This window comes from Schistosoma haematobium, chromosome 3 (assembly GCF_000699445.3).
Source record: "Schistosoma haematobium chromosome 3, whole genome shotgun sequence".
Lineage (NCBI taxonomy): Eukaryota > Metazoa > Platyhelminthes > Trematoda > Strigeidida > Schistosomatidae > Schistosoma > Schistosoma haematobium.
The window spans coordinates 26,608,725-26,635,518 of record NC_067198.1 but is presented as its reverse complement, the minus strand read 5'-3'; the positions used below and the strand labels follow the sequence as shown (position 1 = coordinate 26,635,518).

General features: G+C 34.6%; 1 protein-coding gene across 2 annotated transcripts; it reads left to right on the top strand.

Annotated features, from left to right (window-relative positions):
• Positions 1-795: 795 nt before the first annotated feature.
• NADKD1_1 (NAD kinase domain containing 1) lies at positions 796-12,495 on the top strand (the record flags this gene model as incomplete). Of its 2 annotated transcripts, none has more annotated exons than XM_051213452.1 (2): positions 796-950; positions 3,753-12,495. In XM_051213452.1, the coding sequence occupies exon 2, from the start codon at positions 6,783-6,785 to the stop codon at positions 8,562-8,564; it is 1,782 nt and encodes a 593-aa protein (XP_051069436.1). In that variant the 5' UTR covers positions 796-950; positions 3,753-6,782. The 2 variants fall into 2 exon arrangements, with proteins under 2 accessions (XP_051069436.1, XP_012801877.1); XM_012946423.2 differs by lacking the exon at positions 796-950 and having other exon boundaries at positions 3,857-8,408; positions 9,650-10,432.
• Between the last annotated feature and the right edge of the window lie 14,299 nt (positions 12,496-26,794).

Below are 26,794 nucleotides of genomic sequence, written 5' to 3'. Positions count from 1 at the left end.
ACTACTGCGTCCGTGTTGCACGTGACACATACCCACTTTTGGTCTGACTTGCTGAGTTTGTTGTAAGCAGTTGCTGTCAGATTTGTGCATGCTTCGTGAAACCAACCTTTGCAGTTGTCACACTGCATGCCAGTTGTGACAGCAAAACGGCATCCCGGACGTTTGCATGAGTTTTTCATGACGGTGTTGAAGCAAACTATGTTATAGATGCTGGCAAAGCTTAAGACCTTTTTAAAAAAAAACACTAAAATGCACACTGAAAACGGACAAAAACGGACAAAACGAGTGATGTAAACTGAAACTAGTCTATACGTGAAAAACAAAAAAAACCGAATAGTAAGCTGAGGCAAAACCACAGGTAACTATTAAATATAGTGAAACTCAAAAAAAAGTAATCTACCGAACGTATAGCTCAGGATAGATTTTTTAGAACTGAAATGGTACTTTTGTTGCGTAAGAACACAGCAAAAGTTTGATATATGCAAATCACGTTAGGACTAAACTTCCCGTTCGAAAATCGCGCTGGATCATTGAAGGCGTTATTGGTTAAGATGCTGTCAAACTCCGAATACTTGTTGCACCTATAGATCAATACAATATTGCCACGTTGCAGTTGACTAACCGTTTACTTAGATAGTGAATAATAACAACAGTAAACTACTTATGAACTGAGATAAAGGCTATGTGACATGGAACGGTAAGAATTTCGTTCGCAACTGATACATAAAGATATCTAAAATACACGATAACATGTGACATGTGGGAGAGAATTCATAGCTTCACTTACCCTTTATGCTTCTGTAGGCCAGAATGTTTTCAAGTTTCGTCACATACTCTTATAGTTTTAGAATCAATTGTTTGACCTGTGAAGTTTAACTACATATCAAGGTGATGTGGCGCTGTAAACAATCTTTGAGTTCTCAGTTTTAGAGTTTCTCAAAGTAGTGTAGGTAAGCCAGGCATTAGTTTATGATTTGAAGATTATTGATTGTTCAAGTGATACATGTGGAACGATTGAACTGAAAATGGTTTGCATCTGGTCGATGGGTTTATTCCAATGGCATCCTTAACCATCTGACGAGTTACACAGTACATATCAAACAATTTAGGATAGTGAACTACTTTCTAGATAGCCCAAAAATTTTCGGGCCTCAAAGCATATCCAATACTTCAGCTAAACTAAATAGTAGGCCCTTCATTATTATCATGGTAGACATTGTCGACTGATGAAATAATCAGTTTCGTCTACCTAAAGTATATTACAAATCTTTGAGCTGGAAAAAAACCCACAAATCTATTTTCAAATGTTGGCCTGTTTATATTTGGTGATAGTACGTGCAGCAGGTACTACTCATCGTTTTTATTTTAGAATTGTCAAAGCCATTTCACATGTTAATTGCACCTTCTATTGTTAATTGGACTTTATTTTAATAATTTGAAGAGCAGTTGGGTATCACTTTCTATCAACAGCTCTGTTAAAAAGGACTTCAATAAAGAGGTGGCTTTGTTTTGCTTAATTGACCGGTTAACCTGACACTTGATGAGAGCGAATATAAGGGATGAGAATAGAAGTGTTCCATCTGTTTCATTGTGCATCATAAGCTATGCAGTCAGATCCCGTGGCTTCGTGTTTGAGTTTATGAAAAGCAGTGGCACCTCACTATATACTTCATTCCCATCATAACCAATCTCGAAGTGTTCTTGTAATCGTGAGGACTGGTATTCTCTTCTTTTTTTCAATCAAGGTGTGCTTAACCTTTTAATAGTCCATTTCTAGATGCAAAGAACTCTCACGTTTCCGGTTTTATGAACAAAATTATGACGTGATACACACAACGCGTCGTATAATCTTGTATCAAACTATAAGCTAAGTTCGTGTTACTGATATCAGTTGTTGCCACATTAAAGTACACTAGTTCTGTTGAAACATGACCTCATCTATCATGCTACTTGTACACCCTGGTGATCCACACACATTTAGGTACCTTGTGAAATGTTCTGACGCGATATTTTTGATAAACAGTCATCTAAAACGCTTGGGTGAAACTCTATTTTATGGACGACCTTTGAACGTATTTTTAAGTGACCTTGAGAACATTAGCCAATCAGAAGAGAGTTAGTATGAAATAAAAATATATTATAAAAAAGTGATGAATTACAATGGATATTCTTCTTTTACATGATTTAAGAACTTGTTTAGGTTTGATAAAGGTTCAGAAGTTTTGAATTCATAGTGCATGCAATATAAGAACTCATCCATATGACTCCATAATCGTCATCTGGAGCCGTGGTAGGGTCTTAAAAAATACTTCAGCCTAGACCACATGCCCTCAATGTTGTTTGTATGGACTCCCGTCGTTGGATCAACAAAATGACGTTTGTGCACCGCAACATGATGCACAAAACCAAGTCTCGAGAGGCATCTATACGCTTTCCAACCATCGGTATAGGTTGTCGTGCCAGGCTGAACGTACTCCTTGATGATTGGTAAGATTGTCGTTACCTGACGGTTTCTTACTCTTTGAAAATGTCCTTTTTGAGTTGGACGATCGTAAAACCCAAGTACCTGTGAAGTATATTCACGGAAGTGCTACTTACCCAATCTTCTTTGATAAAACGTCCTTTATTGTATTTTCGCTTTCAAACTAGCGCCTCATCTATTTCCACTATCTTTCCAACTCCTCCAAATGATTCATGTACTCGTGTCATTTTCATTGCGCATATATCACGACAATATTCATACCATTAAACGGCGGAAGTTTCCGTAACATCTGCAAAGGCCGCAGCTAATGTTACTGGAGACTTTATGATCCAATTTGCAACGATTATCATGATTTGGGCGAGACTCTAATTTAGGGACGAGCAAATCAGAAGCGTTTGAGCAATTTCAAGGTCACGCTGCTAACATACGATCGGTTCACAGCGGATTTTAGAGAGTAGGTGGTTAATGAGAGGTTACAACAGATGGGACGGCGAGACTCTAATTTAGGGACGAGCCAATCAGAAGCGTTTGAGCAATTTCAATTATTAGTCAATCAGAAGACAGCATAAAGTAAAACTATATTACAAGAAAGTAATAAATTACAGTGGATATTCTTCTTTGACATGATTTAAAAACTCGTATGTTAGCATCCTAACCCTCGCCTAACTCTAACCCTAAACCTTAACCCTCAACTAACCCTAACTCTAAACCTTAACCCTCAACTAACCCTAAACCCTAACCTTACCCGTAAACCTAACCCTAACCCAATAAACGAGTTTCTATTCCATATGCCCTGTGAATTCAGAACCCCTGAACCTTAATCAAACCTTAACAAGTTTTTAAATCATGTAACAGGAGAATATCCACTGTAATTCATTACTTTCATATAATATTTTTTCACTTCATACTAACTTTCTTCTGATTGGCTAATAATTGTCAGGGTCACTTAAGATTCGTTCAAAGGTCGTCCTTAAATTAGAGTCTCGCCACGGGAACTTCTCAATAGTCCCATCTGCTGTAGTCTCTCAACGATCACCTCTTCTCTAAAATCTGCTGTAAAACGATCGAATGTGAGCATCTCGCATTGAACGTAGCGCTGTGACCTTGAAACTCCTTAAACGCTTCTGATTGGCTCGTCCATAAATTAGAGTCCTACCAACGCTTGTTATAAGCTATTTATGGACATTATGTTCTTGGTAAATTTATTTTTTCTAGGTTTATTTCTCTTTCAAACAAAACTTATCTGTTTATGTTTCACCACTTTTTCTAGGTCTGATATTGGTAGACATTCCTATACTTGTAAATTATTGTTTGGTAAATCACAAGATCCATCACAACTCATTTTTGGATTATTTTCTGAAATAACATGACTTGGTATGTTTACTTATTTATCCAAAATTTTTCGATTAAAAACAAGTCCTCGTGTCTAAGTTGGTTGACAATATCTTTACAACACGTAGTTTCTTCTGTTGTTCACACCATACTCATTATAGTTTAGTGAACATGTAGTGAGGCCTTTGAATGTCATCGGTTGTTGTAATGGCGCTTGTGTATTCTAAAAATCATGAAATAGTCATTTGGCTAAGTGTTGATTCAGCAATACGTAAACTAAACACAATAACGTCACATGAGGATTTTCCATACTATATGTATATACATTTATTACTCGATCTATCAAATGTACATCCTACATTTGTCAAACTAGATATTCTTGATTTAGCTGACAAATCTCCTGAATTTTTTGTCGTGCACCTGATATTTGCTTATCTATAGTTGTGACAGTATATTCAACTATTAGTCAAGTTCATCGCTTCTGAAATAAAACCTATTTCATATAAGTTAGATAAAATTGCCGCACAGCGACTACGTGACCGAGTAAATACCAAAATATCGGGTTTATGTGGTACTGGTAAAGAATAAAACTACCTATTATTTTATATCGCTACCTGTTGAACCTCGCTTTTGGTCGTCTTCACAAACTCAGTGAGCAATGCGTCCAAAACGTTTGATGTTCTGTTTAATTGTGCGTTAATGGAGAGTGTAAGTAGTTGTCATTCATGACTAGTGACTTTCATATTCACAGACAGCTGAGTCCAAAAGTTCTATTAAGTTCCAACGAAATCAGCGAGGTGCTATTCGGCAATGTTTGTCATTGAAATGTAATTCAAAGAAGTGCATAAACTTAGTGAAAGTGGTTTACTCGAACATTTAACTCATTTGGAGCTTTTTGCAAGCTGTTATGTTTGTGGACTTCAAGTGGTGTTCGTCAAAGTTGTACACTACCCCTATGTTTATTTAACTTCATCGTAGACGTAATTTGAGAGACAACAGTTTCTTTGTCTAACTTTTTAGGGGTTATTCTCTCACTGCATAATTCACCTTTAGGCTTGAAATACAGAAAAAAATAGTTCTATTTGGTAAGGACGCGGACAGAATGTGGTTCCCCTGAAATCTTGAGTAGGAACATAAGCAAATTTTTTGGACCCTCTTCTGTCTTACATACAGAATGTTGCTTCGGGATTGGCCTGTGCCATCGCCTAGAGTGATCGTAGGTAATGAAATGGTTGAATTCATTGAACATTGCACTTGGATTAGAAGACTCATCAGCTCTAGTCGGTTGGCGTGTAGTCAGATTTTGGTTTTTTTCAAAATTGTATGGATTACGGAGTAGGTGATATTTTTATCTGCTTATCAAGGTGCAACTAATACTGTATGGCAGTATGTTTTATTTTATGGATAAGAAATTGGAATGATAAAAGTAAAAGGCATGCTTAGACTGTATGTTTCTAATAGACGTCTTCTGCACATTTCTTGCTAATACTGGAAGTACCGATTTAAAAATGTAAGTTTGAGATGCATGGTACTAAGCGATCCCGCTAAATCGAATAAGGCTGTAAATTCTCATCGACTAATATAGTAGGGACATGTGCTAAGTGAGAACGACGAATCAGTAGTTAAGGCATTCAGGTTTCAACCACTACGTCGCAGATTAGAACCCCACTCCTTCAGTTTAAACAACCAAGTAATATCCCTAGCCCTTTCACTTAAATGTTCTGTTTATTCAAACGTCAACATTGGTACAAAAAGGTACCAACTAGATATGCTCCACATAAATCATTCCCTATGTGCGAGAGCTGGGATACTGTCCGGGTGCCCAACCCGAAGCAGGTGGTTTTCTCAGGGGGTCACACCCGGAGTCTTTGACCTAAAGGTCTAATCCACAAGGCAGTGGAGCAACGTCGGGAGATACGGTCCTGTGGTAGCCGATGACCGGCAACAGGTTTATAAGCCTTTTGTTCCCTTAGGATCCTGGAGCCCATGTGCACCATTGTTTTGGAATCAGGGTTTTCCAACTCACCTAGGTGGATCCTCCATATCCACTGAGCCGGTTAAAACACCAGACATTCTCTTTTCGTCTTCAAAATTTCATAAACAACAGTAATTTCGCGAGAAGGCGGTGAGTAGGACTTCCTGACAGTGGTTGTATGCACCTGGCTATGTGATGCATTTCGAAAGGGAGAGCTGACTTTCCCCACTCTCGGCCGTACCAGGGCATTTTGGGGTAGATTATCGTTCGAGGACAAGGGCTGAACTTTGTACTTCGTATATGACTTGACTAAAAACGAGTTTGCGTATGTCCAGCTACTCGGTGCCTTGACATGAAATCTTGGCTAGTATAAGAATAAGTTGATAGAGAAGTATGGGCGGAATAATCAAGGTGTAGCATCATTTTGTGGAGTTATCGACTGCTGGATCAAGGTCTGTATGTTGGTCCAGACTACCTCGTTAGGGCCCTCTTGATTATCTCAACTGTTAGTTGGAGACGTTTGGTGATTTGACTCGAAATCCTTTACTGGCGTAAATGCGATCAAACCATATCTTCTAGAGCTAGCCCCAGTATTTCTTCATACACAAACCTCTTCATTTTGTCTTGTTAAACCCTATCCTGTATTCAGTCTCTCTCACTGTCATTGGTGCCATAATTATTTTGGCTGGGTTTGTATTCGTTATATTGATTCCATATTATCCTGCTCAGTGGTGTGGCGACTCGGGTTAACGCGTAATTGCGTTAGTCTCTCTGTCGATTATAACTGACTGGTTACCAAAAATGTAATGTTTTTGAAGGAAGAATAGCTTTTCATTTTATGATGTTTAGTTTTGGAAAATAGATTACAACTTTGATAAAAACTCAAATATACAAGGAAATTTCAAGACACCTACTATTTAAACAAGTTAAAGAGAAACATTTTTATGTTGTGTAGTCCAAAGTAAAAACATACATAGGTTAGCTAAAACAACAATGTTCTGTCGTCGTTTTCCTTTGAAACCCATACAATACATTCCGTGTTTAAATCACTTGAATCTACTTAGCAAACCAGAACAATCAGATGTGAAAGATGAATGGATGCCCAATCGATTTCTAGTACAATTTGTTGATTATATCTCTTTTGTCTCTCATCTATCACATGTTCAAATTTCTTCTGTTTTAGATATTAATGATTACATGGACCAGACAGATGAATTGGTATTGATCAGTCATGAAGCAAAAGAATTTTATGATGAAATTCGTGGACTAGTTGTTGTCTTTTTGCTATTCACCATCCTTTTCTTTATTGCTCATATCACACTGCAGTATTTTCTAACTAAAACGGAATGTGAGCTAAAGCCATATCGAGGTGAACGTTTAGCTTACCAACTAGTCTTGGGTATATGTACATTTACACTGACGATAGGCCTGACTTCATACAGCTTATTACCGTTCACCATCATCACCAATGAGATTCTAATTATTTTTCCTAAATCTTATTATGTACAATGGTTAAATGGGGAGTTAATACAAGACTTGATATTGCTTATTAATATCGGGTGTAAAATATCTTATTTAACTATACCATTTTCTTATTTTCTGTTAAATTCTCAAGGATTTCTATACAAATCACATTCCTTGACACCACGCTTGGTTTATTCTTTCACAATGGTTTTATTCTTTTACATTTTATGTTTTGGTACGTCATGGTCGCTAACCAGCTTTGTATCAGCATTGAATTATTATTTTTTATCAGATGTGTTACCTACTAGTGATAGCAACTCATTTCTTACATCCCAGACTTATTTTTCTGTCAGTCCTACTCATCACCTTGACTATTATGAAAATCACCCAATTTCACTTCTCCTGGATTACGTGAAGTCTGTTGGCTGGATAAGATTTCTTCAGGACGTTTTCATTCAGGTGATATTTATGTCAGCCTTAGAATTAATTCAAATGACAGCCTCTTTATTAGGACTGTTATTATTATTTATTTGTACTCCAGTGGGTCTACTGTCTATCGTCTTAAACCTAATCACAATCAGTATACATTCTTTACCGAATTTAATACCAAAGCAAACATTGCATAATCGTATTGAACAATTAAATTTTGAAGCGTTAACCGTCATGGATGACATTAATTGTGTCCAACTTCTGTATACTGCTGGCAATACGATGAATGAGGAAGATAATTTTTTGGTTCATAAATCAATCTGTTTTCGGAATTATACCGATGTCAAGTCAAAAGAAGAGTTATTACTCAAGTATACAAATGAGTTGGATTTGTTGAACTTAGAAATATTACAGATTAAACAACGTATAAACGCACGTACGTTTTTGCGATTTATGCGCGAATCTACACACTTACTTTTTTATTTCTTCTGTTTAATCTTGCTTTTTGTTCTGTTTCGCTTATTGGAATCGTTTGTATTCTTCAATATCATTGATCTCTTATGGAGTATGGTTTTTGGCAGTTATGGTAGTAAAGACAGCAGTAGTTATTTGGTGGCTACGGAAAGCAAAGATTATTCATCATTTCCGGGTAATTCTGCAGATTACAGTTTTACACTTGGCTTAAAACCTGTTTCGTCACTTGGACATATTGGGGCTGCTTTCCAGGTAATTTTTTCATTTGCATATGCTCTTGTGTATGTAAATAAGCGAGATATAACTGGTTCCAAACATTTTTACCGTGTCTGCTTATCTGTAATCATATGGTATTTTAAATGGCAATTACATAAACCACTCCCATTACACTTAATACATAATAGTTGAGACGTCCTATTCTGCTAAGTTTACAAAGCTTTTCAATATATTGCTGTTTGAATGGTATTGATTGGGCATCATACACGCAAGCTTCTCACATACAACCAATCTTCATCAAATTGTGTTTGTAATATTAAAGAACTTGTACCTGTTCTGATATTTCGATTCCAGCGATAAATAGCTGTGCTTGTACATGCTTCATAATGATATTCTGAAACCCTATTTTGGAGTATGAATTAGACCGGATTCTGAATTCAAGGATTAGAGATACTGGTAGGTATGAATAACGTCTTCCAGTCATTTTTATTACTTGATTAGTAAGTCAGTTGACATACGGGCTTCTACGGATATCTACACTGCATGTGATTTTATGTATTAATAATACAGTTCAAGCCGACCATTAATAATTATGCTCATTTTGCTCCATAAGCATAGTGTTCACCGTTTTGCTGTATAAGTATAAAGTACACCACAGTGCTGATGGATTTGGTTTGATAAAGACGTTTAATATATGAAAGCGTATTTAGGTTTTTACGCCATCCACTACTTGTACACGTCATGTGGCTCAATGGTTCCAGCCGAAGTTTAAGCTCCTATGGGATTTGTTCCACCTATTAGGTTTATGAAAACGAGTTTCCTGACTTGCGCCCCCATAATAATCGCGGCGAAATTCCTGTATATGCAGTCAAAGGGTAGGAATTTTTGTGTTTGCGTCTATCGTTAATAAACGAAAAAGTTCTCATGGCACCAAGAACATTATTCAACAGTTTTTGTTATTTTCCTTGAACACTTGCGTTTACAACAGACATCATACTGGATTATCTTTTTTCACTTTTAATACTTGTTTTATTATGATGTTTCAAAATCTCTTTAATAAACACAAGTAGTAAACAATCAGGGAATTTCACCTGTTGACCAAAATATCTAGTGGTTTTAGGTATAATAGGTTTTGTCTCCAATGCTACTTTGCTAAAATTGTGTAATTATTATAGAATTTATATTTTCAAACCTATCGTTAAATATAATAAATAATACTCAAGTTTTACAACATTCTGTTTATCGCGTTCTCAATTGATTGATTATTTCCTTTCTAGGTCTGTCTGGTGCTGTTTCTTCTTGTATTAAGTTTGTGGGGTTTTTACTCACTCCCATGTGCTCGTTCTCTTCGACCGAGATATCACGCAACGAGTTTGGATATTATGTTGGCGAACATTTTGTTATTCCTAATGTTAAGTGCCGCACTTCCTCTGCAAACCAATCTGCTAGGATTAACCACACTCACCTTACCTAGTCCACTTAAAACAGAAGCTATCATGTTACCCACATATTCAGAATGTTCAAGTCATGTCTGCGAATCTTCACAAAGCCGATTTATTTGTGCTGAAAATACGTCCAACTGTCCGAGTACAAAATCGAGCAAAAAATCTATCAGTTGGTGGACAAAACTGATCAGTGGCACATACTTCGATTCATTCAACTGGTTTAATTTTATCCATATAATTAATCCATTTAGTTCTTCCTCTCCGAATAATCTAGATGAGTTAACGGTACCCCGCCCGATCCAATCTAAAAAACAATCGATTTTCCGTCAGTTTATTTCTCGTGCTTTCGGCTATTCATCTGTTTCGCCTAGTTATGGGCTAGGCCTAGTCATATTAACGTATAACATTTGCTTCCTGGTTTCTTCAATGTGGATTGCTGGCCGACGATTAAGAGATGCTACGTTGTCAATTAGTTTAGATGTGGTAACGACGATTCGGTGTTTGCATCAGTTGGACATCACATCTAAACCTAGTTCACACTTAGAACGTACGGAATGGCTAAATGAACTGCCTTGTACCAACGGTTCAGAAGAACTTGATCGACGTATTTACTAGTCATAGTCTATTCTATCCTGTCGACAATTCGATTGTTATGTGTGTTTACACAACTAGTGGAAATATTTGTAGTATATTCGTAGATTTGTTTTCCTGCATTTTCCTCTTTTGTCAAAGAACTAGTCGATATATATAAACTTTCAAGTCGATAAAATTGTATTACTTGTTACTTCAAGTGATCTCTTTGTTCGAGTATATTTTAATTTATGTCTTATTTTCGTTCGATACTTTGACAGTTATTGGTTGCAATTTCATTCCTCTTTTGAATAGCCATTCGATTTTCTTTATTATTTTTCGGTTTTTGGTTTTTCTCAATTTCGATAATCTGTTGTACAAAAGATCATTAACTTAATTCTATGACTAGAATTTTATTTTGTACATAAGTGAATTGTAAATGAAATAATCTTACATTTGCAATTGTTATAATTATTATTGCCTGAAAAGTGGGTTACTCTAATAAATGGAAGATATATGTGATTGTTTTTGGTTTTGCTTACGTGGCAAATAAAGTAAGTGGAGGATATACATATCCCCATAGTGACATCGATCATTAATAATATTTTGCTGGAGATATGGGAAAATTACTATTGGTCAACTTCTTAACTGCTCTTCTACTTATTTCGAAAGCTATTTAACTCTTCGTTAAGAAGATACATCATAATATCATATACAAGTTCATGTTCTTAACATTTTTGAAAATAGCTCTATATATTTTGTGATCCTCACTGATGATTCATCTATTTTGATGAGATCTCAGCTTTGGCTAGGTCTGATTCAGCTAGTATATCTGGATTTCTGCGCAACAGTAATAGAGGAACACCATCATTATGCTTTCTTTGTTTGATGTACGGAAACGAGTGTTTCGGACAAGCCCAACTATCATATGCCAACTAACTTTCGCCAGTCAATCACCTACAATGTAGGACCACAAACATCGGTCAAAGTTGCCATACCTCATTAGCACAACAAGATGAACACCGATTTTTAGGAGCAGTTACTTCAGTGGTAATAATATACAAAAAGACATTCCATTTAAGGATATGGTCCAAGGGGAAATAACGTATATATACACCTACGCCATTGCGATAGATTCTAAGCCATGTCACCCAGAGTGCGCAACCATTGGTTACGTTAGTCACGCGGATCCCAACTAAGTAATCTGCATATACTATCGTGGCTCAGACCAGAAGTTAGTGATTTTGTGGACTGATGCCACGTTTTGGTTTGGCCGCCCCTTTGTTCCATCCGTCTCCGACACTAGTCACGACTGTGTGCCGTGGTAATCGGTGGTTGGACGTGCGTAATACGTGGCCCAACCATCTCAGCCGATTTAGATTCACAACCTCATCAACTGATTTACCGTCAGTCCTTAATACACTATTATATCTTTAAGGCAGCTAGTTTCCCCGAGTCTTTATGTCGTTCCAGATATACTATATTGATGTTCGCCAACAAATACACAAAAGGGATTTACACTTTCCATCAATATTTTATACCCCAGTGATATTCAGTCTTACCTTATTTATATCATTTCACTTGTGAGCTGCATTACGTTCATTGGATGGTAAAGTTAGCTAACATACCAATTAAACTATACCTTGTTTAGTTACCTCGGTTCACCACCATGAAGAACCTGGGATCAGTGGATGGCCGTTTTGTCCTAGTATGGGACTACTCAGCAGTGTGCATCCATGATCCCGCGAGATTCGGACCCAGGACCTATCAGTCTCGCGCGCGAGCGCTTAACCACTAGACCACTGAGCCGGCATCCAACAGTGTTAATGTCTAACTTCAACTAATCCACGAAATTGCTCCACCGTACACCATTGTCTTCAGTGAGCTGATATCTCACAACAGATCTGGTTGAACTCCACTGGTGACGGCTTCTCACTAGAACTCCAAGAAATACCTCTATTGAAATTACTAAAATTTCCACAAAACCCCTTCTGATAATTTTAGATTAGTTAAAAATATTTTTTCTTAAAAGTAGCGATGTATTCTTGGTAAATAATAATTCACAAGTCAGGCGTTGTCTTCTATTATTTCTATTTTTCAATAAGACTAATCATGAGAATGAATTTAATTCTGTAGAATGAAGTTGTAAACAAAAATACAAATCTAAAATGATTTCATTAAACGTACGAAGGCAGAACATTTTTTCTCCCAACTAATCAAAAAAATATTTATACATAAATGTCATAATATAACACAGTTAAGTAATATTTTCTCAGCTTTTATTTTTCACGTGTTGTCATGTGATTGGATTACCACTTGATTGAAATTAGAGTGAATTTTTTAGTATTTAAGGATAATTACAGAATAATGTATTGGTGTATTTCATTAAGGAGATATTTTCACACAGGTTATAATTGATATAATGTAGAAAGTTTAGGATACAACAATGGTAATAATAAGTAGTTATAAAATTATATATTATTATTATTTAAAAATCCTTTTCAGTAATATCTCTTCAAGGAATATTCTTTATGTATTTCATTTCTAGTGCCTGGTTTCAAATCAAAGGATAAACTATAGGCTAATGATTTATAATGAAGCTTATTTACCATGGTTGAAATAATTTTTTTTTATCACTCAAAATTACTTTTGTATTTGTTTAATAAACTTTCTTCTGAATATATACTTGATCAATTATGTTTTGGTTATTTTAAATTAAAATTCAATTAGTTCTCAAAATATATATTGGGTTTTGTTATGTAACAATGAATTTTATTGTCGATAATATAATGAGAAGACGAAGATTATCAGAACTATGTGATAGATTAGCGCAATACATTTCGAACAATCTGATCACACATACACTTGTTAAGAGCATTTATATATAAAAATAAAAGGTCAACTAGACTAGAAATGGGGTAAGAGGAGACAAGGATAATAATGTGAACACAATTTGAAACCTAATCAATATTACCAGGGTAGGTTTAAGGTAAGAACAAACTGTTTTTGAACACACACAGGGGGTTTGAATTTTCGTATGGCTAAGGCTTCAATAAACCTTAGTATACGCCCTTTTACATTTTTATACAACACCACAAAAGCCGAGTTTAGATCAATCTTATGACCTGTTGCAATTATATATCACATAGTTCTGATAATCTTCGTCTTCTTATTACATTATCGAAATTTATCTAAGAGACTAAGTGTTTTGAATTTTATTGTATTGAGAATCCCATGTATATGAGATCCTCAAGAGAATTTTCAGAATATTTCATATTTGTATTGGATTGATTTCGGGAGAGGGAGAGAGAGAGAGAAAATATTCAAAATTATAGTACAATGTACAATTTTCTTTATTGGATGTATATCCTTGTACTTCTGATAAATATTAAAGGAAATTTTAATTGTTGAGACAATGAGTCAATTGAAGCTAGACCATCATGAAAACCTGGAAGCACTGGATGGCCGTTTTGTTCTATTGTGGGAATCCTCATCAATGTGCATCCTCGATCCCCCCTTACGAGATTCGAACCCAGGGCTTATCGGTCTCGCGCCCGAACGTTTAACCTCTAGATCACTGAGCCGGCCCTCCAGTGTTTCCAGGTTTTGCATGCTGGTCTAGCTTCAGTTGACTCACGATCTCAACTATTAAAATTACTATAATATCCACAAAACCCCTTCTGATACTAAATGGAAGTAAAAATGAAAAATTCTAGTAGGAAAAGTAAGATTTTCTGAATAAAATTGAAACTAGTCATTATTGTTGTGATTTCATAAGTTAATATTCATTAACAGCTTCACATTAATCTCTAATAATGAATAAGCCTATAACTTGTAGAAAACTTACTTATATTAATAAAAATTTATTCATTTTAAGTTGGTCAAAGTGTCTTTTCTCATTAGCCATCTTATGTAAACGATACAAATTTATGATATTCGATTCATTAAAGAAGAATGTTGAATCCTTTAAAGTTATTATTGTTGTAATAAAAATGTATAGAATAAAGGCGTTATGATAATGATATTTGAATGAATAAAACAAAACATGAATTTACATAATGTTATGCCGCCCAATAAATGCATAAATAATTCAAATGTTAGTGTTTTTTTATTCGCCAACGAACGAGATTCTAGATGTCTATTGCTGAGGAATCTCGAAGAAGTTATTCAGTGTGCCTTGAATTACAAATAATGATAAAAACTATATCAAATTTGAAATAATCACTTTCAACTTAGTTTCAGAAAACGTATCAAACTTTTGAGTTTATAAAAAAAAACTATAACTCTATAATATAGTATAATACTTTGCATTTTCGTGAAAATATCATGGTTGGTATCGTGTGAATTTTCCAACTCAAAATTTTTCAAAAAGATAACTCTTCATCTAAACCCATTTTAGACTCTAATTCTCATTCTCTAGTATATTTTTAAGAGAATTGTTAGTGAAATCGATCTTACAAATACAGCCTGTAGTTATCATTTCATGAATTATAGGTTCTGTGTTACTAGTTATTATGACCTTTACAGATTAATCAACTAAACACTTCCAGGAAACATCGTATATATTTCTTGAGAGTCATATATCTTTGGTAAAATGAAAGAGCAATAATGATTCATATTACAACATATATATCAAAACTGAATACTAATTTAGAATCACTTATATACTGATCAATTGCAGTCTTAAACCTCAATGGGAAGATACAAGCCAAACAATACCAAGTGAATTCACTTTTATACCATTTAATCAATTGTTGAATTAATCACGTGTATAAATCATCAAAAATATTACTGTTCATATATACTTTCAAGATTTTCATCTTAAAGTATATGATATAAGAATAATTATATCAATAATTCCAAAAAACTGGTCTGGTTAACAAAAAGTTTTCAATTATTAAATAGTTATGTACGAGTAAGGATACAGAATATTATTTCAATGGTAAGTCAAACAAAATGAGTCTTTGACAAAATACATATTTCAATTTAATTTTTATCAAACTTTACATGATTCCAGAATTATTCCGATCACAGGTATGGCAGCTACATGTACACATAAACAAATTAATTACTTATAATGTTAATTCTTTCAAATTAAGTCAATGTTGAAATTAAATTCTTAAAGTGTTTTATCCATTCGTGTGTGTGTGTGTGTGTTACTCTTCAAATCACCGTAAATATTTTACGTGTACATTGGTTTGAAAAGATATCGTATGACAATTCCTAATAAAATAATTAATTTCAAAAACTTACTTCTGAATCCTTTGACTTTATATAAAACCTAGAGATCAGGAATAAATTTTGAACAAAAATCCCGATCTGAGCAGACCTACGAACTAAAATGATTTATCCGTATAGTTTGTATGATGGAAAGTACACGATCCTTAGACAAAAAGTTTTGATTGTTAATATGTATAATGATGACATACTTAACTTGTAAAGCATTTACCATGAGTTGATTATCTTTTGATTGTGGCTAGCAGTGGAATTTACTATGAGTAGTTTGTTATATTTGAGATGAGTCAACTAGATGTATGGTAAAGCCTGTGTTTTCATGTCCACAATAAGATATGATCAATGAGCCCACTGCTTCGAAATCAGACGCTTTATCCACTAGGTCAATGAATTATGACAACTAAACGACCTGTTCAATGGGCATATAGTTTATCAAAATTCATTAGGTTTTATATTTTCTGGTTGCTGATATTAAGGAATACCATTTATTATGAAAACCGTGTTGTGACTTTTAGTCTGATTAAATATCACGTGATTTACTCGCCAATCGGAATAAGACTTATGCAATCTTAGCACTGTGCCAAACCAATGACGTATTGACCGATATGGTCAGCCTAGCGTCCTCATTGGTCCTTTTTCCAGCCTAGCCCTGCCTATTGAGTCCTGAACATCAATACCAGCTTCCACTAACGGAGACTGTAATTAATAAACTGGGTATAACTTGATAATAGTATATTGTGTAATAATAGTCTATAAGTCAAAATAAAGCTTATAAAAAGAGGAACAGAAATATACAAAATCTAGTTACTCAAAAGTTATATTGTAAAATCATATATAATATTAGTCATTTAATAGTTCTAGGAAGTCACCCATAATTTGATCTTTGCTAGGATATAACACTATGGCTGATTAATAATGATATATAAATGTGTTATCCTAATGGATAGGAATTTGAATTTCTGACGTTTCGTAACATGTTGTAAGGGACTTCTTCAGAAATATTAAATGAATAACCGAAACTACTATAATTCGACATTGTCTGGAATAACATTCCTTTCACTAGTCTTCCGTCTTCTCATTGAGGCTTGGAAGGGTTCTAGCGTTCTAGTGCTCAAGTTATACGCTGTATATCAAGAATATAAGCTCTAGATATTACAAACAAGAATTCACATTAATACTCATTTAGATATAACAAATATTTTATTAATTTACCATTAAATTTCTACCCTATGCTCAGTTCATTTGAAACCATCAACTAAACCTTAATGTTGATAATTATTATGACAGATCAATCACATCAATGTCCAAAATAGAAATGATAAACTTACTTTTGGCTTAATATCGGTATATATGGCTGAAACAAGGTAATGATAAGACTGAGAAAGTCGGTGATTCAACGACATATGATATTAAAGGTGCAAATGTATGTCAGGGTGTTATAATTATATAAATTATTCATATAGTCAATGTCATATAATCGGTTATAAATATACATAAGTTATAAACATTGTAATTTTGATTTTAGTAATGAAGCTTTTCACTCAGGATGGGATTTTTTATATGAATAGCTACATGGTCTAGGGTTGGGATTGTGCATAAACTGAAAAGTAAATAATTAAATAACGTTTTAACGAGTGAACTGGATGAATAAGTCTAGCACTCTTACAGAAGATAAATGACATTTTCGAGCTAATAGTCCTACAAAAAACCCTGAGCATTTAAATAAATACAATTATCGCAGCAGATTAACGTGAATTCATTTATTTCGTGAGTTCTCAGCTACTTACAATCTGAAACCATGGTATTAAAATTATTAAAATAAAAAATATGTATATACTTAACATCAGAAACGTATCGGATAAATCGAGTTAATATGTGGAGATAGAATAACACTGAGGGTCAAAATACGGAAAAATCAATAGAGTTTAAAGGCGCGCTTGTTTATAAGTTGAAATATGAATATTCTAGGTTATGTAAACAGAATTTTTTTAAACCAAAGGTAGATTAAATAATATAGACTAGCTGAGTAATACTCCGAAGTAAGAATTAAGATACTAGAAATTTCAAGTAAAGTTTTTGGAAAGAAATCTTACGTAATGATCTCACAAAAATAAGGTCACCAGGTTAAAATACGATTGACAATTGTTTCTTTTTGTACAAATAAATTAACAATTTTAAATTCTTTTGTTTATTGATTATCTTGAAAGATTTAGAAACTCTAACCTCGTTTCCACTATCGAGCAAATGACAAGCGATTACGTCGCTGAAAACCTCAAATTTTGTGGAATATGTTCGGAGTTTTGGACACAAACCATTCAATCTGTTCTTCCGAATTATGTGCTTTTACGCGTACATGTAAACTGCTAAACACGATTGGAGGAGAAATCTGGCAGATATTCGTCCACATTTGATTGTCTCAACAACGATTTGATTTGGTATAAATATAACAATTTGGACGCTGGATACATCCCTTTTACCATTGCCTTTAGACAAAGCCCTATGATATTCCATCACATTTCTTTATAGTGGTTTCATATTTACTTACGAATTCCTCCGTGTAAAATGTGATCGATAGACGAACTCACCAATAATAAAGGGAAACGCCCACCACCACATTAACTCCCTTTGACCTTGTGCTACTGTATCTCTTTATTAACCAATCACAGTTTGATGTTCATTGTAAAACAATATTTGCTTGTTGACTCATTTTTCTTATTCTCTGGCTACTGTTCGGTATGTTGTTTGTCTCTGTTTTTACCTGTATTAATAGACCGTACTGTTTGTTTGTACACTAACGATGTTTATTTATGTTTTAGAAACAGATAAAGTTTATCTAGTCAAATAGCTTACTTGTTCTGACTTTGGCCACAACAAGACTCTGTATTCGACGGTCTAGAGAATAGCTCAGAATTAAACCTGTAGGAAATTGCTCCTTACACTCCGTATAACCGTTTTCACACAGGCAAAGTTCAATTATAGCTGATTCCTCCTCAATCCTATCTTCAGAACATAATCTGTGTACGTGAATGAATAGCGATTTAACCAAAGCATTCCTGTAGCTCATTGGACAGAAGCTATGGAAGTTCAAGTTCAACGTGTCCTTTCGATAAATATATCTTTTCGAATGGTTATTTGAATTGCGACTAATATCAAGATCTAGAAAATAAAACACAATGTTACGATCATATTCCATTGTAAATCCAATGTTAAGGTGTGCTCTGTTGAAAATCTACCAGTACTGGTTGGCGTGTAATAAGCTAGCTCAGGAACACGGTCATAGAAATTTATTTTCTGATTAGTGGTTTTGTCACGTGATATTAAACAGGGCCAGTGGTGAAACATAAATATGTGAAGAGAATATAATTACGACTAGTATTTTATATTATTCATTACCATATTTTCTTTGTTTAAAACACTGTCAACTCAAACAAAGTCATTCAAATGGTATCGATCAAATAGCTGTTATAATCCAGGATTACTGTTATGTCTGTCAATGTTATATCTATAGAATGTTGAAGTGACTTTTGCTTAATACTGAAATCCAGAACCAGGCACTGCATTGTGAAAACACAAAGACTAACGATATAGACTTATTTGACCCCGGGAATAAATCGAATTGATACACAAATACAAGCATTTATACATTGATTTTACACTTGATGATTTGTTAGCAGTTATCACACATAAGCAGAATGCATAGAATCACTACAGTCTACGAATTTTATAGTAAATTAATGCAAGGAATACTATCACGAGTAAACATTACACTGAAATCAATCAATGTTATTGCTGAAAAAAAGGTATAATACAGAAAATAATACAAATATTAAACCGAGTCATCACCATATAGGACTAAAGACAAAAGTAATACTGAATATAAATCATAATGAGTTACAAACCTAATTTTACCTTACTATCCTGTCATATCAACCATAATAATCATGACTAGGTGAAACTTCTCAATAAATTTCAATAGTAATCAAGGATTAAATGTCATCAAATAAAAATTGTAAGTTTTGAATGTGGTCAAAAACTCCAGTCAGAATTTCTGGTAAAAATGTTTAATCTAACTTTTGAAATATCGTACTCAATCCCATGGTTACCTTGATGAATTTTGAGCACGTCCATATGGCCAGTCACATTACTTATACAAGAAATCGACTCACATAAGCTACAAATACTGTCAGTTGAGAAATATAAGGCAGACAGTCAATGTCAATATTATATTTGCACAAATTATTTCACTGGTTGAAATCATGAGTCAATTGAAGCTAGACCACCATGGAAAACCTAGAAGCACTGGACGGCCGTTTCGTCCCAGTATGGGGTAATCTAGATAAAGTAGAATTTAATGTGCATATAATTTTCTATGTATGTTTGCATTTTACGGTGATTAGAGAATCCTTCAGGTTTTACATCAATAGCAATTCCACAACATGTAAAAATAGTAGTGGTATCCTATATAAGATAGCCAAGAGAGTTTATAACACGACCAAACATCTAATATTTCTTCTAGGGAGATAAAATCGTGTGAAATACTACATGAATAATTCTTAAGTTAAAGTGTTTCATAATGGTTCACGTTTATCTCATAGAGTGGATAGTATTTTAAATTGTCAGTTTGTTGTAACCTTAATAATCTTAGATTAGATGTTAAACTAATACGTATATATGACATTCATATAATAGAACCTTTTTCTTTGTTATTCTATTGTCGTGTTTGATTGCTAATAACGGAGGAACGTTGTTCGACCAGTATCATGAATTGATATGATTAGTGGGCTGAGTTTAACAGAGATGTTCAGTGTTCACCAAGTACACCTTACCAACAATTGTGAGCACTTTTTCCGTTCACTTAGTGAATGAGTGTTGTATCTTAGTGTATTTTCATCTAAGGTTTACTTGATATGTTTTTTATTTATGAAAAAAGGGAGTAGACAAATTATCAAATAAATATTTTGTGTTTATTAAACTGGATGATAATAAACTGATCAGTTACTTCTGTCGTCGTATATGGGTCTTCCGGCTTATTTACGATAAAGTATATTTCTTAGTCAATTTCTTCCGACATTAAATTCAACTAACATTTAGTTATATCATTGCTCATAAAATACAAGACTGTTACTGATCTCTACACAAGTTTTAGATCCACCTTGGTTTTTCTAAACACAGTATATTTTTATTTATTTATCTGTGATTTTATCTGTAGTAAAACTGGAAGACAAATAGGAAAAGAATGGTTCATTACTTTAAAGACTTTAATGAGTGAATATAGTTTAAAGATTTGAAACATATTTCCGGCAATATCATCATATTTCTAGAGCTGTGTGTTTCACTAGTTTCTTGGAAATATCAAACTGAGGATCAATAAATTTATGGAATAGTGGAACAGACTTCCATGACAATCGATACTTATGTGAGTAGAACTAGACCTGAGGTTCCTGTATCTGCTCATGTATGGATCGGTAGTTATCTACTGCTACAAGTTTAAAACTAAGATGAATCAACCGTACTCTGCCCCTTATTTTCAGTGGTTATTCACTTGTCATCAGTTCGTGGTGATAATACATTTTTCTGAAAAGTTATTGGCTATAGATAGTGAGACGTAAAACCCGAGTTAAAGTTATCGACCGATAATTCTAAATTACGTAATGCAAAATATGCTGCATTACAATGACTTATTAATTTGTCCATCGATCATGTTTTCTAGCTAAAGTCTCAGCAGTCTAGAATGAAAATAATTTTAAATCTATTAGTGATCAGTAGATAATTGAGAATGTTGTTTCTAAATAATTCAGGTTCACCCTAAATATGAGCATTTGATTCCCATCAGTTTTAGCTTTTACAGGCTTCTCTTAAGATATAGTTGATATTTAGAATCGGATTTGCTTAGATTTGACAGCAAATTTTCTTTGACACCAAATGAAATAATGCTCCCTATAGAAACATGTTGTTGACGTAATTATGTGGCGAACGAGAATACAGGCAGGAACAACCGAAAGTATTTTAATACAAAATTACAGAATGACTTGGTCAAATCTGAGAACCATACGTAAACACTTCATTTGCAAAATGTCAATCGATTGTCTCAGCTTGATTATTTCTTCGTTTTCACACCAATCACTCTCTGTTCTCGTTCTCTTCTCTTAGATCTTCGTAACCTTGTCACCAGGCATTTGACTTTCGACTGATGTCACATACTACTATTATCCGTCAACATCAGTAGCACACGCCAAAATCACATGCACAAATAGTTATGAATATATTAATACATGAAAAACAATTCAGTGACCACTTAAACTCAACTGTAGTGAATAACAGAGTGGCGTTGGAAACGATAGACACTAGACTAAACCGTCAGTGATAATATAAACACTGGGACGCCAGTACAATCATATGACTAGTCCTCATTAAGAAGAAACTCTCGTTCTTAGTTACTCTCCTAAATGAAATTTCTTTGTCTTATATCCATTTTTACTCTTCTGATATGTAGTATTTCAATAAAAAAGGAGATGGACATACGATTATATGTTAAAATAACTTCTTATTGGGTGTGTTTATTTTTTCCATTGATAAATCACTTTCATCTCCAAAATTCTTCGGGTAACTGTCTTTTGGTTAAAAGCCATCTCAGTGATAATATATAGGTTTTTATCCCTATAATTGTTTCCATTACTTTGCTTTAAGGTTCTAGTTTTAAAAATATCATAATTTCAGGGGTGAAAAATGATTCTATGGTTGTGAATGAATGATGTCTAGTTGTTACTGTTTTACACATTTTATATTCATCATAAACGATTATCATACTTGTAACTAAACATTTATGTACATATTTATACATTAAATTGTTTAGTATTCGTAAAGATTCGTGGAGCGTAGGTTATCCATCAGCATTCTTAATCCAATTCTGTTCTGTGCGATCCTTCCCAGCCGCTATTCACCCTTTCGATGTCTGCTTCCAATTTCGGACGCAATGTTCTTTGACCTCTCACTTTTCCGTTTATCTTCAGGAATTCAGTTTAGCGCTTGCTTCGTAATGCAGTATAGTGATTTCCGAAATGTATTTTCTATCCACATTCAGAGATCTTTCCTAATTTCTTCTTAAGATGAAACCTGGTTTGTTCTCTTCCACAATAGGCTGTTGCTGACGCCATCCGGTTAACGGACATTCAGTATCTTGCGTAGACAACTGTCTATAAATACTTGTATATTTTTGACGTTTTTTGTGGTAGTTCACAAAGTTTCGGCACATTACAGTAGAACTGTTTTGACGTTCGTATTGAAGATTCTGACTTTCATATTGGCTGACAGTTGTTTTTAGTTTTACATGTCCTTCAACTGTATGGATGCTGCTCTTGCTTTGTCAATCCTCGCCTTTACTTCTACATCATATCCTCCTTGTTCATCGATGATGCTTCCCAGGTACGTGAAAGATTTAACATCTTACAGAACCTCTCTATCAAGTGTGATTGAGTTGGTGTTCTCCGTGTTGTAGTTGAAAATCTTGCCTTTTCCCTTGTGTATGTTGAGGCTAACTGATGCACAGGCTACTGCTGCACCATCTGTCATGACCTGCATTCGTTGATGTGTATGAGATAGACGGTTCAGATGATATGTGAAGTCTAAATCGTCTAGTTGCATCCATCCATCCTGTCCATTATATTCCGTGCTTCACCTCAGATGTGGAGGTCTTCATATTTCAGTCGACCACCAGAAGAAAGAGAAAGGGGGAGATTAAGCACTCTTGTCTGACTTCGGTCGTCACTTTGAATGCGTCTGCCAGCTGTCCTCCATGCACTACTTTGCACAATAGTCCGTCGGATGAATTCCGTATGATGTTAATGATCTTCTCAGGTATACCATAGTGTCGAAGAAGTTTTCATAATGTTTTTCTATCCACACTGTCAAATGCTCTCTTATGCTCAAGGAAGTTTATGTATAGTAACAGGTTCCACTCAATGGATTGTTCAACGATGATCCGTAATATCGCTATTTGATCTATGCACGACTGATCGTTACGGAATCCGGTCTGTTGATCTCGATATTGACTGTCTGCTGAGTGTTTCATCCGGTTCAGCAACAATGTTGAAAACGTTTCCTGGTACCGATAGTAGTGTGATGCCTCTGTAGTTCTCACATTTGCTCAAATCTACTTTCTTTGGTATCTTGATGAGATATCTATCTTCCCAGTATGTCATCATTTGTTCTTCTCAGAATGGGTTTTGTGGAGATTGTAGTAATTTCAATAGCTGAGATCATTAGTCAATTGAAGCTAGACCACCATGAAAAACCTGGAAGCACTGAAAAGACGTTTCGTTCCATTGTGAGGCTCCTCAGCAGTGCGCGTCCATCTTCCAAAATAGAATGTGGAGCATGTTTGCGGTTACTTCTATGTCTGACTTCAGTGCTTCGGTTGGTATATTGTCAGTTCTAGCGGCCCCTCATTTCCGTAGCTATTTCATTGGTCCTCCCGGTCTCCTACGTTGTCCGAACATTCCATGAACCTATATAAGTTGTTGATCTGGTTGTTAGAAGGGGCATCGGTCTCGTGACTTCGGAAGAATATCGGCTTTCATCGTGAGGCGTCATAATTCTTCCTTGAACTCGGAGGGTAGAGCTTAATTGGTTCAAATTGTTCGTTCTGGTTAGTGTATTTTAGCAAGGCTGTTTTGTACGGGACGGAGTTGCCGACCATACACCCAATGCTTCTCATTCACTTGAGCTTGGTACCGGCAGTAACCCTAGAAGTGCTACAGGCGGAGTTCATATGATTTTTGAATATTTCTAAATATTAAATATACAATTATTAGTGAATTTTATTTTAACAACACTCGTGCTATCAATAAATGCCTATTTCCTGAATTAAAACTTTTGTTTTTTTTCAATTCTTTTATGCCGTATTTGAAATTTAGATTAAACGTTATAACAAACGGTCGCCAACATTGATAACTGATTATTTTGACGGAGTCGAAAGATATTTGATGAACTAAGTTTAGTCGCAGCAGTTTTATGTTATTTAGTGATTTGTAAAGTCAGACAAGTAGAAAGTGAATAACTTACCCAGACATAATGATATATGGTAACAATTCGAATCGACAGAAACCGAAATATGCAAAGCAGTGGATTTTACCTTGATGAACATTTGTTGCTTAAGATATCTATGTACTTAACGCTCTGTGAATTAAGTCTTTTTTCAGATTTGTGACATACTGTCCTACTATCCTCAAAGTAACATCTTAACAGGTACTAAAACATTATTTCCAATGTAGTGTTTATGAATCAGACAATTTCGATCACAATGTAACGTTTTATTCATTTACATGGTTATTACTAAATAACTTTAGCTATAAACTTTAACGTTAGGGCCAGATAGATCACAGTTAATGTTAACCATCAATAGTTTTTAATAAAAGGTCTGTACACATCACAGAGGATGATAAATAATTTCGCTATCTAGAATGTTGACAATAAATATACTGGAAGTGAATTTCTTCCGATTCAATAAAAGAAGTTAAATAGTATAAAGAACGAAATTATGATGGACTGAAATAAAGTCATATTCACTACCCAATATGTACACTGCAAAAAATAGGTCCATTGAAAGGCAGTTTACTTTTTTATACAGATATACATTACCTCAAATCAAGAATATATCCGGCTTAAAGACTGGTAAGTCTTAAAGTAAATATTTCGAATTCGATTCAGGATACTTACTGATTAATCAGTAGTACTGTTCAAAAGAACAAAATATGTCAGTTGCCAATGAAGTATTAGCCACAAAACAAAGTTCCCTTACAGTTTAAAACGGTATGACCCAAAAATCTGATTTCAAATAAACAAAACGCCCCTTTCTTTCAGTAGATTTTAGAATTATCTCCCTCTGTAGGTAATTCTTAATTACTTAGTCCCATTCTGACTACATTGAAAGTTTGCGTTCATTCGTTTCAAATGTACCCAGATTTTTAGGCATAGTTAAACTAGTTATTTTCGTTTCGAAAGGTGAAGTTCAATCTTCTCCGTCGAACTTTACCATCCGATATGTCCTCTGGTTTCCCCATAATCAGGGATGATGTCATTCCTTTACTGATTGCTTAACCGAAAGATTTGCTCAGCCTGTCATAAGTAACGTAAAGCCTCACCAATGTAAATCGATTCAACTTAGCATATAACACTAGCAAAGCAAACTATTTATTAAGACATATTCAAGAGCAGTAAAAGCAATAAAAAATGAGCAGTAGTATTAGTGAATTAGAAAAGATTAGGTATAGAAAAAGAAAACAACTTCTAAAGGGATTTCAAGACTTAGATTGTAAGAAGGATAAGAAGTGAACGTACCTGAACTATTTAAAAGTGTTTTAAGCCATGTCATTCAGTCTCTAACCTCTGGTTACGACAACCATGAGGACCCCGACCAGGTACTTTTCACCGATTAATTTGGCACACTCCGATTGTCTGGATTTACTCTAAATTTAATCGCTGAGATTTTTACAGAAACAAATTTCCCCCTTAACTCATGAGCGATCTTTGAAAACCTCTTCGTTAGCGAACACATCACAATAGGCAAGCACAATCATCTATCTCGAAATTTGCTGTTCAATAAGAGCTAATGCTGATTCTACCTCTACAAAATTAATATTTGGTTCTACCCTTATAATTGCAGGGAAGTTCGTGGAACCCCGATCCCTTTCACTTAATACATAATGACCTCTTACATGAGCCATCTGATAAACGTACCATTTCCAGTCAATACCGATCCAGCCTTGTCACACTCAACTGATAGTCACATCTAAACCTATTTGTAGAGAAGTAAACGCACCTTCTTACGACATGATCAATTCAGTGGTCATCAGTCAAGATTACAGAGAAGCTTACAAAGTTCTAAAGAGTAAATTCACTTACTGTACTATCGTTTAGGGTTATGAAGAACAGGTAGACTTCAAGTTTCACATCTAGAAGGATTTTGTTTATTTGACTGCGATTTCACCTGAACAGAACACTGGAGGAAAACTGGACAATACAGTTCAATAATCAAGCTTGTTTCAACAACTGCTTAGAAAAATAGATTTTATACAATTATGTGACATTTATGGTGAGATAAGTATCGTAAACATCCGATCATAGTTTGAATATCTTCAAGTTCGAATCACACTAAAATACGTTTACATGAAGTGG